General features: G+C 43.0%; 2 protein-coding genes and 2 long non-coding RNA genes across 10 annotated transcripts in view; 1 reads left to right on the forward strand and 3 right to left on the reverse strand.

Annotated features, from left to right (window-relative positions):
• cdc42bpb (CDC42 binding protein kinase beta (DMPK-like)) overlaps positions 1 to 3,673 on the reverse strand; it is a 34,789-nt gene extending 31,116 nt beyond the window's left edge. For all 6 annotated transcript variants that reach the window (XM_086143443.1, XM_086143441.1, XM_086143440.1 and 3 more), the window contains exons 1-2: positions 3,370 to 3,673; positions 955 to 1,046 (exon numbers count right to left, since the gene is read on the reverse strand). In XM_086143443.1, coding sequence (XP_085999569.1) covers positions 955 to 1,046; positions 3,370 to 3,538 — 261 coding nt within the window. In that variant the 5' untranslated portion in view covers positions 3,539 to 3,673. The remainder of the gene's footprint in view (positions 1 to 954; positions 1,047 to 3,369) is intronic.
• A 3,651-nt stretch (positions 3,674 to 7,324) lies between these two features.
• On the reverse strand, positions 7,325 to 7,761 carry LOC147213269 (uncharacterized). The gene is made up of 3 exons (XR_015104527.1): positions 7,733 to 7,761; positions 7,573 to 7,651; positions 7,325 to 7,464 (listed from the first exon to the last, which is right to left on the reverse strand). It is a non-coding gene; the product is annotated as an uncharacterized LOC147213269 (long non-coding RNA).
• LOC147213270 (uncharacterized) lies at positions 7,541 to 19,490 on the forward strand. 2 transcript variants are annotated; one of them, XR_015104526.1, is made up of 5 exons: positions 7,541 to 7,657; positions 8,139 to 8,207; positions 14,587 to 16,290; positions 17,794 to 17,954; positions 18,039 to 19,485. It is a non-coding gene; the product is annotated as an uncharacterized LOC147213270 (long non-coding RNA). The 2 variants fall into 2 exon arrangements; XR_015104525.1 differs by having other exon boundaries at positions 14,587 to 17,954; positions 18,039 to 19,490.
• LOC147213271 (hairy/enhancer-of-split related with YRPW motif protein 2-like) lies at positions 19,454 to 23,125 on the reverse strand. The gene is made up of 5 exons (XM_086143369.1): positions 22,786 to 23,125; positions 21,830 to 21,920; positions 21,675 to 21,758; positions 20,815 to 20,893; positions 19,454 to 20,384 (listed from the first exon to the last, which is right to left on the reverse strand). The coding sequence occupies exons 1-5, from the start codon at positions 22,860 to 22,862 to the stop codon at positions 19,951 to 19,953; spliced, it is 765 nt and encodes a 254-aa protein (XP_085999495.1). The 5' UTR covers positions 22,863 to 23,125; the 3' UTR covers positions 19,454 to 19,950.
• Between the last annotated feature and the right edge of the window lie 2,072 nt (positions 23,126 to 25,197).

Consider the following 25,197-nt stretch of genomic DNA (forward strand, 5'->3'; position numbering starts at 1 on the left):
CTGCGGGTTTGTGAGGACCGAGCCTGCTTTTTTTTGGCCCTCGAAGGAGCAGACAGACACCGCTGCGTGTTTCTATCCTAAGGCGGCAGGCAGGTGTGGCTGGTACACACCTTTCCTCTGGTATGCAGACAACACACACACACACACAGACACACAAATCCGTGCTCACACACACACACACACACACATACACACACACACACATGCAGGCAATGGCGGTGTTTTAAGAATCTGCTGGTGAGGGAAAAATTTTCAGCAGCTCTGTCATGAAAAACAATACAGCCCCAGAGCCTCTGTGAAGGTGCCGCTCCATGTTCATCCCGATCCTCTGATATTTTCAGTCTGTTGGAAAACACTTCTGAACAAACACTTCTGTCCACATTCTGCTGTTTTACATTACATTTATTCAAAAGCGATAGGGGTTCTAGTCGAGGGTTGGGTTTCCAGGGACAAGGCTCAGGTTCAGATCGAAGGGAAGATTCTGCTTTCGGGTTGCTGATCACCGCCAGGTTGGACTGAAAGTGGGCTCACTGGGAGTTGGGTTCATAACATTAGTTAAGTTTGGAGAACAAGTTGGATTCTGGGAAAGAAAAACTGTTCTCAAAGTAAGTTGGGTTGGTGTTGAGGACAACCGAGGCACAGTCAGGGCAAGAATCGTGTTCAGGTCTCATCAGTATTTAGAGTAACGGATGGGTTTGGGTTCCTTTAGTCGGTACCAATGAGAGACCGGAATGCAGGAAGACACTCGGGTTCAGGAGAGAAGTCAGCGTCAGGTCACGGCGGTGGTTGGTGGTCAAGTCAAAGTCCAAGTCCAAGTCAGAGAAGAACAGAAGTACCGTTCAGGGTGCCAGTCCAGCTCCGATGACAACAAGAGGTGGTGTGGGGTTGGAGTTGGGTGATGCAGAGGTCAAAGGTCACTACCAGCATGGGAGGAAGAAAAAAGGAACCTCTTACCTCCCCAAAAGCTCCTCGGCCGATAACCTTCAGCATCTCGAAGTCGTCTCTGTGGAGCCGCATGTCCTTCACCGTGGTGGTGAACGGTTTCACTGAGAACAACGCAACAATCAGCGTCACTATCTTACTGTGAGAACGTTATTCCTTTAACGCGATCGAAGTGACGCGAATAGTATTTATATACCAGCCGGTTAACATCATGGTCTTGCTCTTACTATTTTTTGTCCATTTTGTAAACTCTCATTGGTTTTCAGAGAATTTCTCAAAATAAACAGTCGTCGAAAAACTAAATTTGACGTGAACAGCGCAGTCCTGATTGACATCTGTGTCATTTTGTCATTTCGAGGTGTCTGCAGTCAACCTGCCTGCAGGAGAGAAGTTGAGTGTTGCCATTCGATCCCTGTCACTTTGTCGCGTTGCTTAGGACTCATTAATTACACATTAGTTACTCAACTGTACTCTGACGCTTCCTCAAACATTCAAATAAAGGAAAAGTCTAAAGGTTGCAAGTAATTGGAAATTCAAACTAATATTTCCTGGATTTCCTCCGGTGCTTTAGTGATTTTTTTTTTTCCAACGCCACTCCCAGAAATGTTCTTGCTCATTGTCAGATACTTTGTCAAAATCCAGTGATTTTTTTTCAAACCCATATAAAGAGTAAATTATATTATCAAGTAATATCTTGACAGTGTTTCATTTATTTTCTTGAATTTTCAGCTCCTGCCATTGTAATTCTCAGGGAATTCAATGCATGGTTATGTCATCTCACCTCATATTCTTGATAAAAAAAATAAAAAAACCTTGGCAATGTTTTCAATTTAGATGTTTCCCATGATTCTGAGCGGTAATCAATACTGTGGGCTATAGGACCCTGTAAAACTCTCAGCTCTAGATGCATCTTTAATTTATTTGACTCAGTTTTATCTGGGTCACTCACACACGACGATATCACACCTGATCAAAAAGCCCTCAGTAAACCTCCAGTCAAATCTGCGGATATTATCTGTTCATGAATAAATCGTGATGTTGGCAGATGATCGATCGATAGACTCTGCACCAAGGGACTGCAATAATCCATCAATTGATTGATTAGTCCTCACAAGAATAATGATTAGATACCAGGATGTCTATTTCTGAAAAAGGCTGGGGATGTATTTGATTTAAAAATGGAGAAAATTAAAAATAACTGCTGACAAAAGCCGGACAACATTGACACCTCACTGTCCGAACAACCGGCGTCACGGTTCCAGATGACCCATTTGTTATTTATGAATTAAATATTTCAACACCGGTCGGTGTAGCTGGAACATCAGTCAAAAGGTTTCCAACACTCAGCTTTACTCTTTTGAGAATTCAGACATTAAAAAAGTATAATCATGTTTTTTGGTTGATATTTCCCTTGTTGATGCTATCATACAATTAGTACCCAGTGCTCTTGGTTTTGTTTCTTGGCCCAGTTTTACAAACGTTCTTTAAATCTGCATGAAAATACAGACAGTCTTGTTTTGCGATGACAGATCAACACCAATGCATAAATCTAACGCATCAACATTTTGATCTAGTCAAAGATTTGATCAGTTTGTGGGGTCTATGCTATCAGACGTTGATGTTAGGTTGAGTCGTGACGTCGCTTTGTCTTTTACTTGATAACCGACCAAAATGCAAACATCAACAGGCCCTTTGGTGTCATCTCGGGTTTCAAGGTGTGCATTGGATTTTCTCTTTTCAGACAGTAACGCCTTTACACCGCTAAACTGACATCTTCCTTCAAGGAAGTATGACACAGACCCTTCAGTTTCAACTATAAACATCTCCTGCTTCCAGTCAACAAAGCGAGGAAGAGATAACACACACATTTCAAAATTGGATTTCTGTTTTCCTGATCTGAACCCTGCAAATATATAATATAAATATACTTTTCAGGTTTTTATGCCGTTCAAACTCGATCATCCTTTCACCTCGGTACCAGCAGATTGTATCTGCATGTGCTTTCTTCTATACTTTGTTTGTTTACGGTGCACGTTGCTGTTAATGCTCTATTATTAATCTGTTAAGCTCATGTCACTACGGGAAAGTGAGAGGTGATACTGATACAGTTAGTTCATGTGAAGAAATTGACAATAAAGCTAGGTTTGATTTTTGGATTTTGACAAGGTTCTCCTGGGTGCCTGCAGAACCCTGAGGATGACTGGATCGGGTGCACAAAGAGGTTGTTGGTGGTGGTGGGTGGGGGTGGGGGTGGGGTGGAGTGGAGTGCTGGTGAGGGGGGGGGGGTCACTGAAACTTTAGTGGATCGAGATCCGGGATCGGGATCTGGATCTACAGAGCTTCAGAACCCGGATCCAGGAGCGGTTCGCGTTGTGCGCCGGTCACAGACAGGAAGGGACGGACAGCCCGGTTCGGTGGGGGTCTTACCCCACTCCAGGAAGTCCGAGACGTGCTTCTCCCTCTTCAGCGGGGAGTTGGAGCACTCGGTGTGGACGCAGAGCAGCAGGTCCAGCAGCGTCTCCACGCTCAGACATCCGGACGCCTTCTGCTCCAGCAGCTGCTCCTCCAGCCGCTTCAGGCGGACCTGAGCCGACATCCTGACCCCGGAACGGTCGTCGTCGTCACAGCCGCCGCCAACAGTCCGAGCGCTAGCCACCGTTTCCTGCCGAGCTCCGCCTGCTAACCTCCGCTAGCCGCCTGTTCGTTAGCTCCGGGAAAACATTCCCGACATTTTGACTCGTTCTGGTTGTCGGTGTGTCTCCGCAGGTTCCCGTCAATCCGTCGTGTTCGGTGAGCCGTTCAGCCTGCGGGGCCCGAGTCCGTCCGTCCTCCGCATCGGCTTTTAATCCCGGGTAAATCTGGACTTTCCTCTCAGAAATCGGGGATGTCGGTCAGACCGTCGACTCTCGGCTTAGCCGCCGCTGTTCCATGTCCGCGCTTCGGCGTATCAGCTTCGCACCATTGTCCGGGACCTCCTGCGGCGGCGGTCACGTTAACGCGAACCCCCGCCGAACCGCGCTCGGAGGGCGTGTTGGAGGGATTACCGAGGGGCTTTTTCGGCCCTTTCCAGGCGCGCTGCCGGTGTGGCTGAGCAGCAGGAATATGGCTGAATCCAGATAGGATCATCCGAAGCAATCTCACGACACTGAGGCACACTTCCGCCCATTGGGACTTTCGCAATAAAAGCACAAACACTAGCTTGCACTCCTAGAGGGGTCTAGGAGTGCACTCCTAGGGGGGTCTGCAGGCCCATTGAATTTCATGCTTTTTAATGCCGCTTTAAACACATTTCATGCCCACGTCCAACTATAGATAGGTTTATTTATAATAATGTCAATCATTTACATATGGAATAGATTTTGCACAGCAGCAGATATGTGCATATGACTTTCAGAATCACATGGATTTAAAATGTACATGATTATTAATGCATATTTATTTGTTTCCTTTTCGCTCTGGTGTTGTAACTTCTTGGACAACAGCAGTAAACAATACCCAGGTAAAGGATTCTGCTCGTCCAATATCACCCCGATCACCCCGCTATTCAAATCAAAAACTCCCAATGTTTATATAACCTCAACAAAATCAATCTTGATTACAAATTTCAATGTTATTTCCCATCAAGTGTATTCAAATGCCTCTAGACTTCAGAATGCCATGCTTTTCAATCCACTTTAAGGCTTAATTTTTGCAAAGCCTGTTTGATGACTATAGTACTTTTTAGCAGCCTACAGAAACCGTGATTTCATGATTAGTCATATTCAATTACACACTGATATTCATCTACTATAAATATAATCAGACTGTTCAGAGCAGTAAGCACATAAAAACTTTTTCTACATGTAGCACAGTGCTGATACTGCTCACAAGCATCCCAAATTAGTCTTTTTTTCACTGCCCCACCACCTCCATCCCTATTTTGAACTACCTCCATCTCTATTTCCCACTCTTATTCATTCAATGTTTATATTTATATTGCAGCAATACATTCCTCGGGAGACCTTTCTCATTATCACTCCATTTTTAGTACCCAGGTCTCCTACTGGACACCTGTCCTTTCCATAATCATTCCCTACACAAGGCATTTCCTCTGTTTCTTTCCACACTTTTATATTTTGTTTTCCGGTCTTTATATTGTGCACAGTCTCTTGTTCATTTGTATCTATATCTTTTATTTGCATATTCTTCTCTATTATCACTATATGCACACCTTTTCACAATGTAATTCTGCTGTTATAATCGAATTGGGATCACTAAGGTCTTGCTTATCTTATATTATGCTTGTCAGATGGTCTTGATTTGTCTACCATCTGCACTTACATGAATCTGTTAATAAAGCTTTTACTATTGCAAATATATGATGTCATTATGTGCAAAGTGCTATTTTTTCCTCCTTGTATTGTCAAGGTGACCCTTACTGTTGATTAGCATTTCTTAATTTTTTGCTTTGACTTTGTTGTGCTGCCGTCACACAATTTCTCCAGTTAAATTTTCATGAATTAGTAAATGAGGATTATTAATTGTCATTGTTGGTTAAATGTAATGTTGTTCCCCCCACCTCATTTAAAACCAATTAGAAACCTATTAGTTTATTAATAATAATAAAATAAGAATATACATGATGGGTGACAAAAATAGACAAAACCCCCACAACACTTTGCCTCTATAATCTTTACCTTTTTTTCTTGTACTCTGTACACACTGTGTCGGTTTATATTCGCAATTATATGGCTTGGATCCGTGATGCATAATTCAGTTATTCTTTCTGTAGTTGGACGCTAATGAGTCAAGTCACTACGGTCTGGAATACGAAAAATGATTTTATTTTGAAAAGTAACGCAATCCATCTCGGAAGTTGGTCTCAGTTCATGCACAATAGCTTGACGCATCAGTATGTCTTTCCCAGAGGAACACGGACGCCCCGCCTTCCCGCACCGGAAACTCTCTGGATGCATGACATCATGAGGTTATTGACAGGAGCCAGGAGAGGACTGGTACCAGCTCCCTCCACAGCACAGGGCCAGCGGGGTGTGACATCACATTTCGACGTCATCGCTGTGATCACGGAACAACACAAGGAAAAGCATCTCAGTTTCAGTTAAGCCGCTCGGATTTCAAACAAACAAACGAACAAACAAACAAAAAAAAAAACAACTTGTAAACATGTTGATTAAATCAGGAGCTTCCAGCTTCTGCCTCTTGGTATCGTCATGGCAATGGCCTTTACCGGCTCAGAATTTTCCCCAAACTGCTTTGATAAAATGTGATCGCTTTTCTTTTGGGGGAAACAAAACAGAGCGGAAATATTCCTTTGACTAAAGCGTTTTTTTAATCTCAGAATGAAGCAGAGATGAAGCGAGGAGAACGTAATGAGATGGTGAGAGAATAAAGAAGTAAAGAAAGATCTTTTGAAAGATTGGAGGTGAGAAGCGAAGGAGATAAGAGGACCTGATGACAGGAAGGAGGCCTCTGGGAGTCAAAGGGCCGAAGCTAGGGAATTGGCAAGAAGTTGAAAGTATGAAGAGGCTAGGAAAGGAAGATAAAGAGGGAGTTCAGGAGAAGAGGGGAGGAGAGTAGAATGGGAGACATGGGGAAGGAAGGGAAGGTAAAGCCGGGATTCAGTAGAAGGGGCAGGAGAGGCTCATAGAGGGCTCGGTGTGAAGAGACAAGGAAGCTCAGAGGGGGAGTGAAAAAAAGAGGACAGGATGAGACATAAAGAAGAGCACACAAAAGTAGGTGACACAGATGTGAGAGAGAGACGAGGCGAAACCCCAGAATAACGGACAGGAAGTGACTAAGGCGTCAGGAAATAAGAGTAACAAACGCTGGGTAACAATGAAAAGGGAGGGAGAGGCGAGGAGGAGGAGTTGGGCAGATAAGAAATGTGGAGGAAACGTTTTGTGGAAAAGAAAAATCAATGAATGTATTGAGGAGGATTACAGGACAAATGGCCGCGTTCTATTCATCTCTCTGGCTTCCACAGCGGGACGGACTGAAGGTCGGGAGCGGTCAGCGCCTCCTAGCGGACGGACGGTGGGAGAGCATGTGACCTTCAGCCTCTAGATTACATTTTAGAGCATTAAAGCAGCTTCTCTGTTTTGATGATGTAACAAAGCGATTCCATGTGACACAGATACGTAAGACTATCCCGCATCTCTGCACTTATTGTGTCCGATGTGCCGACTATTTACACTCTTGACTCGCAAAATTGCTTTTGATGTCGTCTTTTTTCGTGCCCGCTCCACCTTCTTCCTTCTTCTATTGATCGTCATCATCTATTGTTCAATTGGATTGTAAGACAACATATTTAAATAGGTAAAAACAAACAAATAAAAAATGTCTTTTGCAATATATTATTGATATAACCTCGCCCAAAAAAAAGACCAGAAAGTACAAGTTGTCTCCGCTATGTGGCGGAAACATGCCGTGTTGGTGTGACCGCCGGTCCAGGTGCAGGGTCGGTCTTCAGGGTCCAGAACCCCCCCCTCGCTCGCGGGTTCCTGCAGAGCCGTCGGACCCCCACTGGAGGGGATAAGTGGACACGCTGCAGCTGGGATTTCCATCTCATTACCGGACGATTAGCTGTAAGAAGATTATTGGAGACACAGCGGCTCCTCTTACTCCACTTACTCCTCTCCCGGCCGCCATGCAGCTCCTCAGCTCTGTGTCAGAACCAAAGCTGGTCCAGAGTGAAGCCGTCATGCTGGACCTGAAGGTAAAAATCATCCAGGTTAATTTCATCTTTTTCTGTGACCCTTTTCCTGTTATTTTTTGGGTCAATCTGACCCACATGTACGACGGCTCTCACTTTTCTTCCCCCAATCCCACGTGACCATCAAACGGGCCAGAAGGTTGGCTAATTCACTGCATCCGCCCAATTCTGGCCTTTTCAAACTGGAGGGCCGGGGGTCACACGTACGTGTCTCAGCGACCTCAAAGAAAATAGGGATCATTTAATTTAATGTTAATTTCTCAGTATTTCAAACAAATGGAATCTGACAGCATCTCTGCTCTCACTTTTACATTTCATTTTCATATCCAGTAAAACGTAGTCTCTCGCTTGGTAAATCTAACCACTAACTCAAGAACCGTGTCCCGGAATCCTATGAACTCTTTTGGTTTCGATGCCGCGTTTCTCTCCTTTTTTTTTCCTGGCTCTTATTCCAGAATTGATTTTCCACTTGTTTTCCCTGAAGTCTTTTTCAGAAATACTGAGTAAGTTCTGAGCCTGGAACCAAAACAAGCAGTCAGGACGTTGATTCAAGGTGAGAGCTCATCTGTTTTCCAGTCTACTTTCATCAGCCTCTGGTTATTGAGGTTTAACTCCCTCATTTTTACCCCCAGAAAAGTTTTCGTTTATGATTTCAGAAAATGCTTATAAATGATAGTTTTAAGACCTGGAGCAAAGAAAAATAAATAAATAAAATGAAATGTAAATCAGCAAGCAGAAGGATCGAGGCTATAAAACTTTAACATTGTTACTATAAAAGTAAAAAGCAGGATAGAGTAAAAGAACTACAATCCCCAAAACCCTTGTGTCTCAGCATGAATCCTCATATGCGTTGCGGAGGATACTTTTCTCAACTTTCAACACTCTTTCTTTCTTAATTACACAATCTTGAGACAAACAAATGTATACTTACAGTTTTATAATAAATGCAATTTCAACAGTGGCAGTCAATTTGCTAGCTGACATTAGCGAGTGGCCACCAAGCTCAACCAATCAGACACGCTGATGTTGCTTTTTGGGATTCTGGGTAATGTAGTACTTCCATGTAACATATATTGCTTTATAGAGTTGGTGTTTTTTTTTTTTTAATTTGCTTTATTTTTTATTAAAAAAAAAAAAAAACAAGTTTATAAAATAATCCACATGGGAAAAAATAGAATGTTTTCTTGTTTAGTTTAGTTTTCTTGTTTAACATAAATCTCTTGCTAACTTGATGTGGCAGCCATATTGGAATAGTGATGGAACAGTTCACATTCTCAACTGTTTGTCGCATGTTTTGTTGCAGGATGTTTTTCTTCCTGTTTTAGCAAAGTGTAACACTGTGAGTTTGCAATGGAGCCCGTTTATTTGTTTGCATCTGCGTAGATCGATGATCATAATATTAACTTTTGAGTTCACATTTTTAGATGGAATCTTTTACACTTGGTTGAAAATGTGTTAAATTAACATAAACAGTTAACTTATTTCAGACACATTGTTGCGTTTAAGTTTGCAGCTTCTTTGTTTTCCATGTTTCGGAAGGAATTCACAAGTTTGCCTTGTTTGAATCGTCTTTTATTTTCTTCTTCACAGCTCCGGGAATCAACATCGGTTAGCCATGGGACATGTACAGTACAGAGTGAGGGAAAAATTCCCGCCAGCACCGCCATACCAAAAAAAAAACACTGACATAAAAGTTAACGTCAAGTTAGCTGAACAGTCACGAAAAACTAAAACAAGTCCCAAACCTTGTCATAAAGTGCCATACATTTCCTGAGAGTAGATACAAATACAACATATGTATACTAGAATGTAAACTCAAATAAAACTAATGAGATCACCTATCTCAACACCCCCTCTTGATCTCAACATCCAAAAAAAAAAACTTTGGACATTTTAATTTCCAAAGAACCACTTTTTGAATTTTTCTATTTTTACCTTTGTCATGGGTTTTGTCAAGATGTCTGCCAACATGTCCTCTGATGGACAATAGATAAGATTTATTTTACCCTCACTGAGTGCTTCACGAATGAAATGATATTTTACATCAATGTGTTTTGACCTTTGTCTGTTTACAGGATTCTTACTCAGAGCGATGGCCCCCTGATTGTCTCAGTAGATTGTTGTGCAACTGTACATTTTGTTGTCCATACCGTTGAACAGTTGAGACAGGTACATGTTTTATTGTGCAGTGGTGGCTAGGCCGATGTATTCAGCCTCACATGTTGACAGGGCCACTGTGGGCTGTTTCTTTGACTTCCATGCAATGGCTGGGCCTTGTTTTGTTAAACTGAAACAGTAGCCTGTAGTGCTACGTCTGTCTTCTACAGATGATGCTCAGTCTGAATCACTGTAAGCTATCAGGTTCAAATCCTCCTTATTTTTCTTGAAACTTAGTTCATAATCAGCTGTCCCCTTCAAATACCTCAGAACATGTTTTGCAGCTACTAAGTTTTCTACTTTTGGCATTGCCAGATTCTGTGATAGTTTGCTCACTATCCAGCTGATATCAGGTCTGGTGCAAGTCATGGCATAAATAAGACTGCCTACAATCTCACGATATTCTTTGGGGTCGACAGGTTCACTTTGCTCATTTTCATCAGCTACAGGGATGCCCTCTATTTTTTGCTCACTTGGAGTAGATCTTGCTTTACATTCTGACATTCCAAATCTCTCTAGCATTTTTAGGATGTACTTTGTCTGGTTCATTTTGATTTCATCCCCCTTTTGTTCAAATTGTATGCCCAAAAAAACATGATAGCTTCCCCAGGTCTTTCATGTTGAACTTGAATTTCATGTTCTGTTTAAATGTGCTGAGTGCATCACTGCTGCTTGCTGCAATAATTAAATCATCTACCCAAATTATTACAATGATTTGTGTCACCATTTTCCATCTGTTTTCTGTACACACAGTGGTCAGAGAGATTTCTCACAAAGTTGTCCTGTTCTAAATGGTCATTAAGGAGTTCATACCAGTTTCTTCCTGATTGTTTCAGGCCATAAAGAGATTTCTTTAATCTATACACTAGTTTCTCTCCTGTTTCTGACATCATTTCAAACCCTTCTGGTTGTTCCAAGAAAATCTCCTCATGTATAGGAGCATGTAAATATGCCGTCTTAACATCCATCTGATGGACAATGAGGTTATTTTGTACGGCTATCTGCATTAGTGCCCGCACTGATGTAATGTTAGCTGTCGGTGCAAAAGTTTCATAGTAGTCTATGCCTTCTGTTTGATTGTAACCCTTAGCTACATATCTGGCCTTAAATATTTGTCCTCCTTCAGCATTTTCTTTAAGGGCAAATACCCATTTTCCTCCAAATACTTTTCTCCCTTCAGGTAAAGTTGTCAGTTCAAATGTGTCATTCTGTTTAAGCGAGTCAATCTCTTCCCTCATGGCACAATTCCACCCGGGTGCCAGCGGTGACTTCAGTGCTTCACTATAATTCTGTGGGACTCCGCACACAGTCCTGTAACAGTAATCAATAGTTGTATGATTTTTATCATTGTTAATATAGTCTGTCTGATAATCCTCTAAATACCTTGGAGCGACCTTTTCTCGTCTACGATAGCGACTGGTTCGATTATATCTGGGTTTTATGTCTGACCTCGTCTCTTTTTCATTTTGGACATTTTCTGCTGTTTCTTCGTCATGTGACACATCTGCGTTAGTACTCTCATCCTTATTTTGTATATGGTTGTCTGTTTTATTTTCACTTTGTGACACATCAGTACTGGTTTCATCTGTAGATTCTGTGCCTTCGTATCCCTGGATTTCTGTCTCATAATCATCAGTTTGTGTTTGTTGTTCAATTCTTCCCTTTTTGATAAATTTCACCAGTCTCTGTTTTGACACTTTTTCTGTAAGTGGATTATAGACCAGGCATGAAGGGCTTTTCTTACTGTATCCCACAAATATTCCTCTTTCACATCTGGGATCTAATTTCTTAGTGCCATGTTTGTATGCATAACACTCAGTTCCGAATATCCACATTTTTGAGAGATTTGGCTTTCTCCCTGTTAACATGAAGTATGGAGTATTTTTGAGTCTGTCATTGTAACATCTATTTCGAATATGGGCAGCGGTCTGGACAGCATAAGGCCACAAAACCTTTGGTAATCCTTTTTCTATTAGCATACACCTTGTCATTTCAAAAAGGGTCCTCCATTGTCTTTCTGCTGTCCCATTTTGATGGGGAGAGTATGGGGATGATGTTTCATGTCTTATGCCCTTCTCCCTTAGAAGAGATTGAAAAGCATTTCCTGTGTATTCAGTCCCGTTGTCTGACCTGATACATTTGACACGACCATACGATGCGCTGTCAGCTAGGAACTTCTCTGTTGCTAATGTAGCTTCACTCTTGTATTTGAGAAAATAGACAAATACTGCCCCTGAATAATCATCTGTGAATGAAATGACATACTTATGCCCTTCTTGACCAGCTGGTTCAATCGGGCCTGATAAGTCAGTGTGTACCATTTTTAGGGGTGCATCAGCTTTTGCATCAGCTTGCCTGTTTCTGCTATTTGTGAATTTTCCCTCCGTGCATACGTTACAGTCTACCTTGGTCTGACCTGTAATCTTCATACCCTCTACTAAGTTTGGTCATTTTAATACATCTTTTACATTGCAGTGTCCTATAATCACATGCCATGTTTTGACATCATTTATCCCTGGACATCATGTCATTTACTGTATCGTCATAAAGTTGTTGATAATTTACCGTTATTATGTAGTAGAGTCTGTCACATTCCTCAATGCTGAAAATTTTTGCTTCTTTGGTTATGAGTCTGTTCTCTCCTTCTTTGAATATCACGCTGGCTCCATCAGCTGTGGCTGCCTTCACCGATATGAAGTCCTGAGGATATGATGGGATGAATAAGGCTCCCCTTAAGGTTACCAGGACAGGTTTTCCTTCAATGTCCTGGAGTAACACTTCTGCATCACCTCTTTTTAGAGCCACTTTGTTTCTTCTGGTCCCGTCTGCTAGCTCCATGTAATGTTTGTTTGGGTTGAAAAACTCATCAAATCTTGTGAATTTGTCTTCTTGTGTTATGATGTGTGATGTAGCGCCACAGTCTACCATCAGTCCATTTTTTCTGATATTTTCCGGAGGGACTTTTTGACTGACCTTGAATACAAAAGTTTGCTTGGATTTTCTTCTGCATGTCTCATCGGTGTGGGTTGTGCTTCTGTGATAGCTGCACCATTTTGGCCCTGATTTTTGGTGACAAGCTTTTGCCATATGGCCACGGTTTCCACATCCATAGCAGATCACCGTTGACATGTCCACTTTCATTACATTGTCTGATTTGGTTTTGCTGTCAAACTTTTCAGTCTCTTCATAACTTCTTAGTTTACTCTTGAAATGAATAAACGTAATTTCTTCACTGCTCTGAGTTACGTGAATGACGAAGGGCTTGTACGGTTCTGGAAGCCCTTTCATAACCATAGCGATCATCAGCTCATCACTTATCACCTGTTTTGTGTTTCTCAGAGCGGTGACTACCTTTTCTGCTCTGATAATGTAATCTGTTATTGTTTCGTCGGGTTCCTTCTTGAGTGAGCATAGTTCGCCGTACAGGGAAATAATTCTGGGCTTCCCCTGGCTGGCGTAATGATCCCGTAATATTTTCAAAGCTTTTCGACCGTCATCTGCGGCTTCCCTCGTTACCAATGATAGACTTTTATCATCGAGGAACTGGATAAGCTCAGCGTAGCATTCTGCATTTTTATCTGGGTCGGGCTCAACAGTTGAAAGTATTGTCTCTTTCAAACCTTCGAGTCGCATGTGTCCCAGAAACTTTACTTCCCAAAGCTCGTAGTTGTTTTCGTCTCCATCGAAAACCAAACGTTGCCATCTTCCTCCTTTTGTTCGTAGCCTGGGCCCATAACCTGTTGCGTTTAAGTTTGCAGCTTCTTCGTTTTCCATGTTTCGGAAGGAATTCACAAGTTTGCCTTGTTTGAATCGTCTTTTATTTTCTTCTTCACAGCTCCGGGAATCAACATCGGTTAGCCATGGGACATGTACAGTACAGAGTGAGGGAAAAATTCCCGCCAGCACCGCTATACCAAAAAAAAAAAAACACTGGCGTAAAAGTTAACGTCAAGTTAGCTGAACAGTCGCGAAAAACTAAAACAAGTTCCAAACCTTGTCATAAAGTGCCATACATTTCCTGAGAGTAGATACAAATACAACATATGTATACTAGAATGTAAACTCAAATAAAACTAATGAGATCACCTATCTCAACACACATCACAGCAAGACTTACCACGCATTACTTTTTCTTTCAAAATAGTTTTACTTGAATGCACCTAAATGTAGCTCTAACAGGGAAAACAACTTTACATTTGAAAGATTATTTTCTCTCCCGCTTCTAAGGCAGTTCCCCCCGTCCTTTTGCTTTAAAGAGGAAAAAGGAAAACGATAGAAACCCTTCAAAACCTATAATAGATCAGAAAACCCAAAACAATCAACTAAACAGTTTTTCTCATTTTCGCAGAGACACATTAAATGAAATGTAATTTTAACATATTTATGAATAGACAAATTGAAAGTTCCTTCTTGCAGGATGTGTGCAAATGATTTTCATTATAAGTCTGACTGTGATTCGCTGAGAGGCTTTATTTGGTACTTTGAAAGTTGCCATAAAATAAAAGTCAATATTACCAGTAATATGTTGCAAGCTAAAAGCATTATAAAAAATATTGAGGATCCAGCCTATGAATCACCTTGTTAAAGCTTGCTATGTTGCCTTTTAAAAGGAATACTGCCACTGGAAGGTGTGCCTCTTCGGCAGAAACCCTGGAGAGGGAGCGGGAGGTCGTCTTGGGAGAATATCAGTGTCTCCAGCTTCTCACCAAACTCACAAGTGGTGAACGTTGAACAACTGACCTTGTGATGCGTGACTTGTGCCTCTCTCTACACAGACTCCACTCTGCTCCCCCTAACATTGAGATGACCTTTGAACCCCACCGCTCCCGCAGAGGCCACACCCTGGCGGTGTCCTGTAGACACGTCACCCAAAATACCTCGCTAAGCTGCTTATGATGCTCTGCCACGAGCCATCGCTGACCAGCCGCCTCCAGCTGGCTCCTTCCCGCTTCGTCTCAAAGTGCTCGGTCCAACGCCAACCAACTCCAGTCAGTCAAGTTCAGATCTCCTCCTATAAACACACTCGCACTATCCAATCCGGTCCACACTATTTTCTTATTTTATTGTTTTTTGATGTACCTGGCTGCTATGACAATTTCATCTAATTGTCATCTGTCTGTCCGTCCATCATGCATTCATGCAAAACTTCACATCACCACTCGCTATACTGTTGAGATTTTATTTATTTATTTATTTATTTATTTATTTTTTGTAAAAGAACACCTAAAACAGTTTATGACTTAAACTTCCATCTTGCACTAAAAAACGCACTTTTTAGATCTTTTGAGTACATCTGACTTTAGCTGCAAATTTTATTGAAATTTTACTGATTGATTGGTTTTGTAAATAAAAAATGCAGAATTGTTCAGGAACAGAGTTTGTGTTCGATCAGAACCGGCGTTACCGAGGTGTTTTCGTGAAGCATTGAACTCCTCATTGGCTGAACTACGAAGGCTTCCTGTCATGTGACTAATCTCTCCTTCACTCCACCTTTTTTACCATGAGAACCTTTCTGTTTATTAAAGTGAAATTAACCTAGCCTTTCCTGACACTCTCTTACTATTTCGCCTGGTAAAGCTCCCCATCAGGGCGGCCTATGATGTCCTGCCTTCTCCTGCAAATCTAAACCAGAGATATGGCAAAGACCCTACATGCTCAAGCCCAGCAACATTGAAGCATATCCTAGTGGGATGCAAGACCAGCCTCACCCAAGGCCGTTATACCTGGCGACACAACCAGGTACTAAAATGTCTTGCAGCGGTGCTGGAAACTCGCTGGAGGAGCGTGAACGCCCTTCCTCCCCCGTTGTCCCATTGGCACACAACTCCATTTGTGCGGGAGGGGCAAGCCAGCCTCGCCCCCACGAGAACTGACCTTGGGCAACTGGGCAGTGCACGGGATTGGAAGCTGCTAGCGGACCTGGACAAGAAACTTTGCTTCCCAGCTGAGGTCGCATTCACCAACCTGCGACCAGACCTCGTTCTGTGGTCATCGTCACTCAGGCTCGTCCACATCATAGAGCTCACGGTGCCCTGGGAGGGTGCAGTGGAGGAGGCCTATGAACGGAAGAAGCTGAGATATGCTGAACTCGTTGTAGATGCTCAGCAACATGGCTGGAAAGCGAAGGTTGGTCCAGTGGAAGTAGGCTGCAGAGGTTTCATAGCCACGTCAACATCTAGGCTACTCAGGGAGATGGGAGTAAAAGGACGCGCCCACAGACAGACAGTCAAGGACTTCTCCAGGGCTGCTGAAAATGAGAGCCAGTGGCTGTGGCTGAAGAGAAGAGATCCAACGTGGGCCTTCAAGTGAGCCGATGGCATCTAGGGAGTGAACCTGGGATGCTGGGATTCACTGCTGAACCCTCTGGAGATGTCGTGGACCAATCAGCGAAAAAAATCCATGAAGGAGGGTGCTTACTTGACAACCCGAAGGAGGCCATCGCTAACTTGAAACCCCACAGAGTCTCATCGGTGCCTTAGGTATGCTTTCATCAAGGGATATTAACACCTAGTCCTACACAACAGATCTTACTAATTGTTTTCGTCTTATCAGAGTCTCTATTTCCTTGACTGAGGATCTATTATGAATATTATTTGTAATAAATGATCAATACTACCTTCAGCCATACTCTTTGGTTTTTAGTGTAGATAAATGTAATCTTGACTCCATAAATGCTGTATCAGTAATTGTGTCTTTTGTTAAACCTTGTGTTATTTGCATTATTTATAATAGACCATTTTTAAATTCAACGTTTCTCTCTGCAGACTATAATAATATAATAGTACAATTTGGATGTTTCCTGGACATCAGGAAATACCCATGAGTGGGACTTTTTAATTTCCATGACAATTTACAAAAGTATAATGCTTATATTTTCCCCCCAGGGTTCTAATGAATGCCCCATCAGTCATTGGGAGATTATAAAAAGCGTAATTGTTCCCTCTTCTTTACTCCATCTTTTAAAGGAGTTGATGGATGTAATGATGATGTAGACGATTTGATTGGGTGTTTATTGGTTTATGAGTCACTTGACCACCCGGTTTGATGTCCAAAATGTGTCTGAATAGCAAATCAGCATCTCTGAAAGCAGAGCGAGAGCCGGAGTGTTCCATCCTTCAATATCCGACACCTTCTTTTTTTTGATTGTGTTTATAGCTAGCCAGCCCTTGGCTATGCAGCCATCGGCATGATGATGCACTTCACTTTTCCTATTCTATGTCCCCTTATCAGTGCATGATAGTTTACTCATATCTTCCTCCCCCACTCTTGGAGGTTCCCATGGGGCGTGATTTGATCTACCGCAACATCTCTCCAGGCTACAGACAACCTGTATGCCATTTTGGTTCCAGGTAAAAAAAAATCTAATGTCGCACAGGATATTCTACCTGTGTCTGTGAAACATGGAGGTTTTGTGATCACATCTCAAGGTCGCTTGCATGGTCGCAATAATGAAATACTGTACAAAATATTATCAATGGTAATGGTCAGGAGGGCTAAAAACACTTGAGTGCACAATCTTAAACCAACTCTCTACCCTCAACGAAACAACCTCCTGGACCCTCTTCAGTCAGGGTTCAGGGTAGGTCACTCGACAGAGACGACCCTCCTTGCGATGTCACGATCACCGCAGGAAGCGAGAGCGGCCTCTCTCTTGTCTGTGCTCATACTTATTGACTTGTCAGCCGTGTTCGACACAGTCGACCACCAGATCCCTGTCTCCACCCTCAAGGGTCTGGGTGTCAGAGGCCCTGCACTCTCCCTGTTGGCATCCTACCTGACAGTTCGTTCCTACCAGGGAACATGGCGGGGGGCTGTGTCCGAACCAGGTAGACTATCTACCAGTGTTCCATGAGATTCAGTTCTAGGCCCTCTCGTCTTCTCCCTGTACACAACATTGCTTGGTTCTGTCATTTTCTCACATGGCTTCTCTTACCAGCGCTATGCCGACGATACACAGCTGATCCTGTCCTTCCCTCCGTCAGACACACAAGTGGAAACCCGAATTGAGGCTCACCTGTCTGACACCTCAGACTGGATGGCAACTAACCATCTGAAGTACAACCTAGACAAGACTGAGCTGCTCTTTCTGCCAGGGAAAGGTTGTCCGCGCAGAGACCTGGCCATCACCATCGACAACATCGTGGTAAGGCCGACCCTGACTGCAAGAAATCCTAGAAAACCAACTGTCATTTTCAGCCAACGTTGCAGTCGTTGTATGTTCCTGCAGATTCCTCCTCTACAACATCAGGAGGATCTGCAGATTCCTCACAGAGGACATGGCGCAGATACTCATCCAGGCTCTAGTCATCTCTCGTTTGGACTACCCTAACTCCCTCCTTGCCGGCGCCCCAGCGGTGACCATCAGGCCTCTGAAGCTCATTCAGAAAGTGGCAGCCCGCCTGGTGTTCAACCGTCTCAAATTCTCCCACACAACTCCCCTTCTTATGTCCCTACACTGCCGGTAGTCGCCCGCTACAATTTCAAGACCCTGGTGCACGCCTACCGGGCAGTGAATGGGACAGCCCCGTCTTATCCCCAGGATATGGTCAAGCCACATGTCCCCTCCGAACTGCCACCTCTCGGCGAGCGTCCACCCCATCACTCAGAGCCCCTGGCCGCCGGTCGAACCGGTCTTGGCTCTTTTCGGTCTCGGCTCCTCAGTGGTGGAACAAACTCCCGAAAAAGGTCAGAACAGCAGGGGCGCATACCTCTTCACCAAGCGCTACCCTACTAGTTGCACTTAGCCCCCAACCCCCCCAGCATGAAAAAAAAGGATGTATGTATATGGTTCTGAGATTTTTGGTTTGACTTCCGACTACTGGTACTTCGGCTCATCGGTGACTGATTGCACTTCTTGTCAGTGGCTTTGGATAAAAGCGTCTGCCAAATGACTGGAATGTAATGTAATGGCTCAACAGCGGCTGTACTTCCTGAGGAGGTTTGGCATGTCACCTAAGATCCTCAACAACTTCAACAGCTGCATTGTTGAGAGCATCCTGACCAGCTGCAGCATCGCGCTCTGGACCGCAGACGCCTGCAGCGAGTGGTAAAGACCGCTGAGAGGATCAACAGGAGAGCCGACTCCATCGCCATGGACCACGCCCACCCCCGACATGGATTGTCCACACTCCTACCCTTAGGCCGGAGGTACAGGAATGTGAAATGAAGAACGACACGATTAAAGAACTCGTTCTACCTGACCCCCGTCAGACACTTCTTAAACAGCTGACGCTCATTCTTCTCCTTGCACATGTAAAGTTACTGCACCTCATTTGCGCTCATCCTTGCACCTGCACTTTGTGACTTGCACAGTAAGCTGCACTCCAACATCTTATTGCAGTGTATTTTACTCACTGTTCGATTGCAATGTTCACATTCATATTGTTAATCACATTTATGACGTTGTGTACACTCTTCTACCAGCACATATACCAATGCGCTGCGGACAGCAGAGCAGGAATTTCACTGTGCAGGGAAACACTTTTCTACACCGTACATGTGACTATAAACGCTTTGAATCTCAAATCTAAGCTTAGGATTACATTTATTTTTTATAAAACATTGATGGATAAATCTGCTTCATATTCATTGATCGATTTGAGGACAAATTGGATTCTTGTATTTATCAGATTTTTTCAATTTTTTGGGGGGGTAATCTCTCTGCTTATTTCATCTGACTTATTTCATCTGACTATATAGGGGAAGGTGTCTTTATGTGAATTTTCTACCAAGCAATTGAAATGACAGGAAGTTAGACGTTTGCTTTTTGTATTCAGTATTTATCCAAAAATGATAAAATGTTCCTAAATATAAAGCATCAATCATAGCCATCACATCTCATGTGAAATCAACAGTGTAAGCTATCATATATTAGGATTATAAAGTATTATATTAACAACATTTTTAATAAAGAATCAGTGGACTGATTATAATTATAAATTAAAGCTACAAACCACTATTTGCGTTTAGTAAAGGTGAGGAAAAGGAGAGGTTTTTCTGAATTTTGAGAAAAATGAGAATGTCAATGGAGGGGCATGTTTGAGCTGGACAGTTGAAAAGATGCAAACAGGAGAATGGCTGAATGTGTGTGTGTGTATGTGTGTGTGTGTGTGTGTGTGTGGTTGTGTGTGTTGGGGGCGTCAAAGCGCTCCCACCTCGTCCCCCCAGGGTCTGTAGGGCTTCACAATCCTGCTGGAGGGGCTCTGGGAGGAGGAGATGGGCTGGAGAGCAGGTACAGCAATGGGAAACAACTGCGTGGAGGTGGAGAGGAAGGAGGCGGAGGAGGGGGAGCAGGTGGAGCTTCCTGTGGGGTCTTGAGGGATGAGTCCATACGGAGGGATTGCCCAGTGGGGTGTGAGGTGCTGATGAACTGGCAGTTGTGATGCTGTGGTAAAGCTGGCAGCGGTGGCGTGGCGCTGCGAGGCGCAGGATGTCAGGTGGGACAGAAGGCGGGAGCGAAGGGGCTCCAGGCAGTCCAGACCCTCCACGGACAGGAAGCGCGAAACCTCCCACATGCACTCACGGAAACCCAGAGACAGGAAGTCCATCGCTAATGCCTGAGCGTCCCACGCACCTGAGGACACATGACTGACTGAGGTCAGAGGTCATGCGCTGAACGACGTACACACACACACACACAAACATACATCCAGGTCAGAGGTCATGCAATCGACACCCACACATCACCACCCACTCTGAGATCAGCGATCTTGCAGTCAGCACACACACACACACACACACACACACACACACACACACACACACACACACAAACACACACACACACACAGATGTCCATAGGTCACAATCTCTATCAGTCATCTCATTCAACATCTCATATTTCATTAAATTACAATATTGTTGATCACATTTGCATATATTGATTCATTGCCTTTGAACCGTTGGCGCTAAAACATTTTGTCTGATCCCATTTGATTTTATTCGATTTCTTCTCAATCAGATTTTAATCTCATTATCAATCGATGGATTCCACTTCCTTTTACCGTTTCCTCGCGCCCGCAGCATCTTGAGATGATCCACTGTCATCTGAAGGATCTCTGCCTTTTCCAGTTTCGCTGAAGCCTGAGGGAAGACGGCCAACATCACCATCGATAAACATATCGATCGGATCAATCCGACAGTACTCGCACTCATTCAATAAGCCCAGATGTTACTTTGAGGGCGGCACAATTTACTTTCGACTTCTTGTTGCCTTTTTTCTTAAAACTGATATGTGGTATTTGATATAATGCTATGTAAGAGTGTGCAAGATTAGTGGGATAGTTAATAAATTAAATTAATAATAAATGATAATAATAAATAACTGAATTCTGTCAATTATAATGTATCATCAATATCAACATCAGTATCTATATTTAAACCGAGCCTAAATAAAAGCAGAGTTCGTATTTTCCACATTTGTGTTTGAAATGAGAAATCGTGTTCCTCCGCTGACATTGCAGCGGAAAATAGACGCTTCTCCGGGTTTGTCAAAAAAAAAGGTCAGTATGTGATTTAAGTTTGGGAGTGAGAACACCTGGGAAATACAGTCAAATATTTCCAATAAATGATTAAAATAAATTAAAAATTAATGAATTCATAAATTAAATAAAAAAGATTTAACAATTAATTAACAATAAATTAAATCTGTAAATCATCAAACAAAAACAAATGACTCACAGAATAAAATGCTGCATAAACAACAACTTTAAAAAAAAAAAAGGGCCGAATTTGGTGTAACATGCCGAATCACTTTGTTTCACGTCGACTAGTTTGTTTCAAGACGGTCTTTTATTTTGTATTTTTGTCGGTAGAGCGGTCGTCCCGTTCAACTGGAAGGTTGGCGGTTCAGTGGTTGAGCCACCTGCTTCTCCACGGCGGGAGGGACGAGTCTCCTTAACTCCGACAAGCTGCTGTTGATCCTGTCCCTCCGGCGCTTCTCGATGATCTGAAAATCGAGCAAAAATCACCGATGTGTCGACAGGGATCGGTCCCTCGGCTACGGGAGGTCGGCCTTACCCCTCTGCGCCTCTTCCTCGCCACAATCTGCGTCGTCGTCGTCATCGTCGTAGTTGGAGAGTCATATCTCGGGAAAGACGACTCCATTTGGCTGAAACAAGATAGGATACCGTCACTTGCATTTCATGATTTTTTTCTGTTTTGGGATATCTTAAAACTATATTTCTGTAGAAACAGGCAAAACAATTCTGTCTTTTCACATCCTGTTAGCTCACATTGAAACACTTGTTATAATATGATGTATAACAGTAGTCATTTATGATATTTTGTTAACTTCATTATTAAGTCATTCATTTGTTTATTATCTATACCGCTTATCCTTTTCATATACACAGATACAAACATTCACACAGCATCTTCTTCTTCTCTTTTGGGCTTTTCCCTTCAGGGGTCGCCACAGGGAATCAACCTTCTCCATCTAACCTTGTATCCTCCCATTCACACACCTTATGGGAACATAAAATTCACACATCTGTCAATTTCGAGTTTCTAATGAACCCGCTGCATGTTTTTGGGACTTTGGGAGGAGACCGGAAAACCCAGGACCCTTGGATGTCTCGTTATTTTGTCAACTTGATTCGAATGTAATGATTTATATACACATATCTATAGATATATGATTGAAAAGCATCAAAACGGTTCATCGAGGACAACCTGACTCAAGAAAATTCCACCACTGAATTGAAACCTGGGGAATTAAAATGTCCTAGACTTACAGCATTGGTTTCTTGATGAGTTTTGCCTTTCTTAAATATAGCTCATTAATGTTTTTCCTGAATGACTCATTATATCATGTTGCGCGGACACTTAAATAATAAGAAACCCAAACTTTGTATGGACAGTCCATCAGTGTTTAAAATGTGATTTTTTTCAATGCAAATAATGTATTTAGCTTTTTTGCATCTCATCGTTCATTCCAGGATTGTGATTATATTATTATATGTAGATCTACTCACGCAGGATTGACGTCGCTGGCCACGTCCGTGGGGTCCCCGCTGTCCCCGGGGCTGCTGTCCTCGCACAGCCGCTTCATGGCGCCTCGGAGCCGGCAGGGAGGTGCAGGCTCGTCCGGGAAGTCAACCCCTACTGTTCCGGGGCTTCTCTCAGAAAAAACCACGCTGATTCGACTAGACTAAAAATTGCGGGAAAGTAAATCCGGTTGGTTTTAATACAACTTCTTTTTTTCTGTCGCGGTTTGACGCCTCAGAGGTCAGCGGATCCCCGGGGGCTCCTGGTGCTCAGTGACCGGGGAGGGAGGCCCGAACGGCGGCCGCAGACTGGACTGGTGACCGCGGAGTGCCCTGGTCCTCCTGTCGGAGCTTTCTCACGGAGCCACACACACACACACACACACACACACACACACACACACACACACACACACACACACACACACACACACACACACGCGCGCACGCAAATGCATCCACACACGCACGCACACACGCACGCACGCACGCAAACGCATCCACACACGCACACACACACACACACACACACACACGCACACGCGCACGCACGCACAAATAATTAGATTAATAATAATAAATGAATAAATAAAAGCCAAACAAGTCTGAACTATTAAATATGGGAAAAAGTAGGAAAGTAGAATTGAATTAAATACATTTTAGTTTTATTTTATTTTTAGTTTAAATAACTCAAGTGCACCAAGACCTAGAATGCAGTATAAGGGTTTGTTGAAAAGGAATAAATTATTTTATTTAATTTACTTTATTCTATTTAATTTAATTTTATTTCTAGCCCGGACAGACAGAGGTGCCTACTGGCCTGGGGTGGGGGCACACATCTCTCCGTCTTGGAGTCTTTGTGGGGACCAGGACTTTCGTCCTTTCAGAGACGAAGAGGAGGAAGAAGAAATGAAGGAAGGAAGAACGAAAGAAACGAGAATTTGGACAATTTTGATTTACCCTTCATTGGTTGATTGTATGATTGCATTTTACAGATTGTCTTTTTTCCTCATGGATTTAGGACGTTTTAATAGAAAAATGTGACAAACTTAAAGATCGAGATTAAGTGAGGAGCTTGAGTATGTGTGTGTATGTGTGTGTGTATGTGTGTGTGTATGTGTGTGTGTGTGTGTGTGTGTGTGTGTGTGTGTGTGTGTGTTGATGACTTCACAGGTTTATGAGTGTCGGGGGGGTCACAGAGGACAAGCAGGGTTATCCTATAGCAGGACGCCGAGTGTCCCGAGACCAATATCTGTGAGTTGAGGTTAATTTCTGGCAGGGGGGACGGAAATCCTCATGGACCATGAGAACGTGTGTGTGTGTGTGTGTGTGTGTGTGTGTGTGTGTGTGCAAGTGTGTGTGCAAGTGTGTGTGCAAGTGTGTGTGTTTAGAGAGAGAGAATGGGAGGAAGTTGTGTATTATTCTCAATTCTACGCAGCCCGCTACCCGTCCGTCGGTACGACGCCTTAGACCTTGCACGCACACGCACACACACACACACACACACACACACAACACACACACACACACACACACACACACACACACACACACACACACACACTCACACTCACACACCCCACATTATGGTGTTCTGATTTAGGTGTTAGGTTTAAATAAGATGTTTTATAAAGTATGGCACAGATATCTCTGCTAGCCATCTCTAAACGAAGGTTGCCACGGGGATTAATTGACACAAGCATACGCACTTCAGCTCCTGGTATTGGTGGATTTGGACCGGTGATGAAGATGAAGGAGTTAGTGGTAAACATGTGAAGGTGTGAAGCCAGATGTGAGTTCAGTATATTCTGTATGTAAACACAATGGAGGAAACGTACACTTGAAACAACACACACTGTGATACACAGTAACACACACCCACGGTGGAACAGTCTACTTCCTGGTGTTAGGAACACCTTGATTCTTTAATGTAAAGTGGAAGACCTACTTTTTTGTCGCTGCATGTAAGTCCTGAATGGTGTTTGTGTGGGTTTTTGATTTTTTTTAACCCCTTTCCCCAGGCAGCGTTGTTAGCACATCCATCTCATGCAAGAGGGTCGTTTTTCTGTATATGCGGCCCTGTGGTCACCTAGCAACCAGTCCAGGGTGAACCCCCGTATCATGCCCAGCATCTGTTGGGATAGATTCCAGCACCGCTGTGACCCTAAGCTCAAAATAAGCAGTTACGATAAATGAATAAGTGAATATATTTATTTACAATTATCATTATTAAAAATGTAAACAATGAGTTTGAGTTCCAGAGCCTTAAGACATTTGTTATACTGTTAAAAATCAAAGATTGAGCATGTTATGTGCAGAATTTAAATACAGTCTTTCATATATTAAATTTTGAAATTTTGAAATATGGAAATTTTCTCCCTTCAGATAATCTTATAATCT

The sequence above is a fragment of the Fistularia commersonii genome, chromosome 36 (assembly GCF_037954325.1).
Source record: "Fistularia commersonii isolate RoL2024-O1a breed Wild chromosome 36, RoL_Fcom_v1.0, whole genome shotgun sequence".
Taxonomy (NCBI): domain Eukaryota; kingdom Metazoa; phylum Chordata; class Actinopteri; order Syngnathiformes; family Fistulariidae; genus Fistularia; species Fistularia commersonii.

Excerpts from the sequence above, each read along its gene's own strand:
- LOC147213271 (XM_086143369.1), bottom strand. The coding sequence starts at position 22,862 with ATGAAGCGGCTGTGCGAGGACAGCAGCCCCGGGGACAGCGGGGACCCC. Across the intron at positions 21,759-21,829 it reads CGAGGAAGAGGCGCAGAGGG|ATCATCGAGAAGCGCCGGAG; the intron begins GTAAGGCCGACC and ends CTCGATTTTCAG. Across the intron at positions 20,894-21,674 it reads CTCCCGCCGTGGAGAAGCAG|GCTTCAGCGAAACTGGAAAA; the intron begins GTGGCTCAACCA and ends GTCTTCCCTCAG.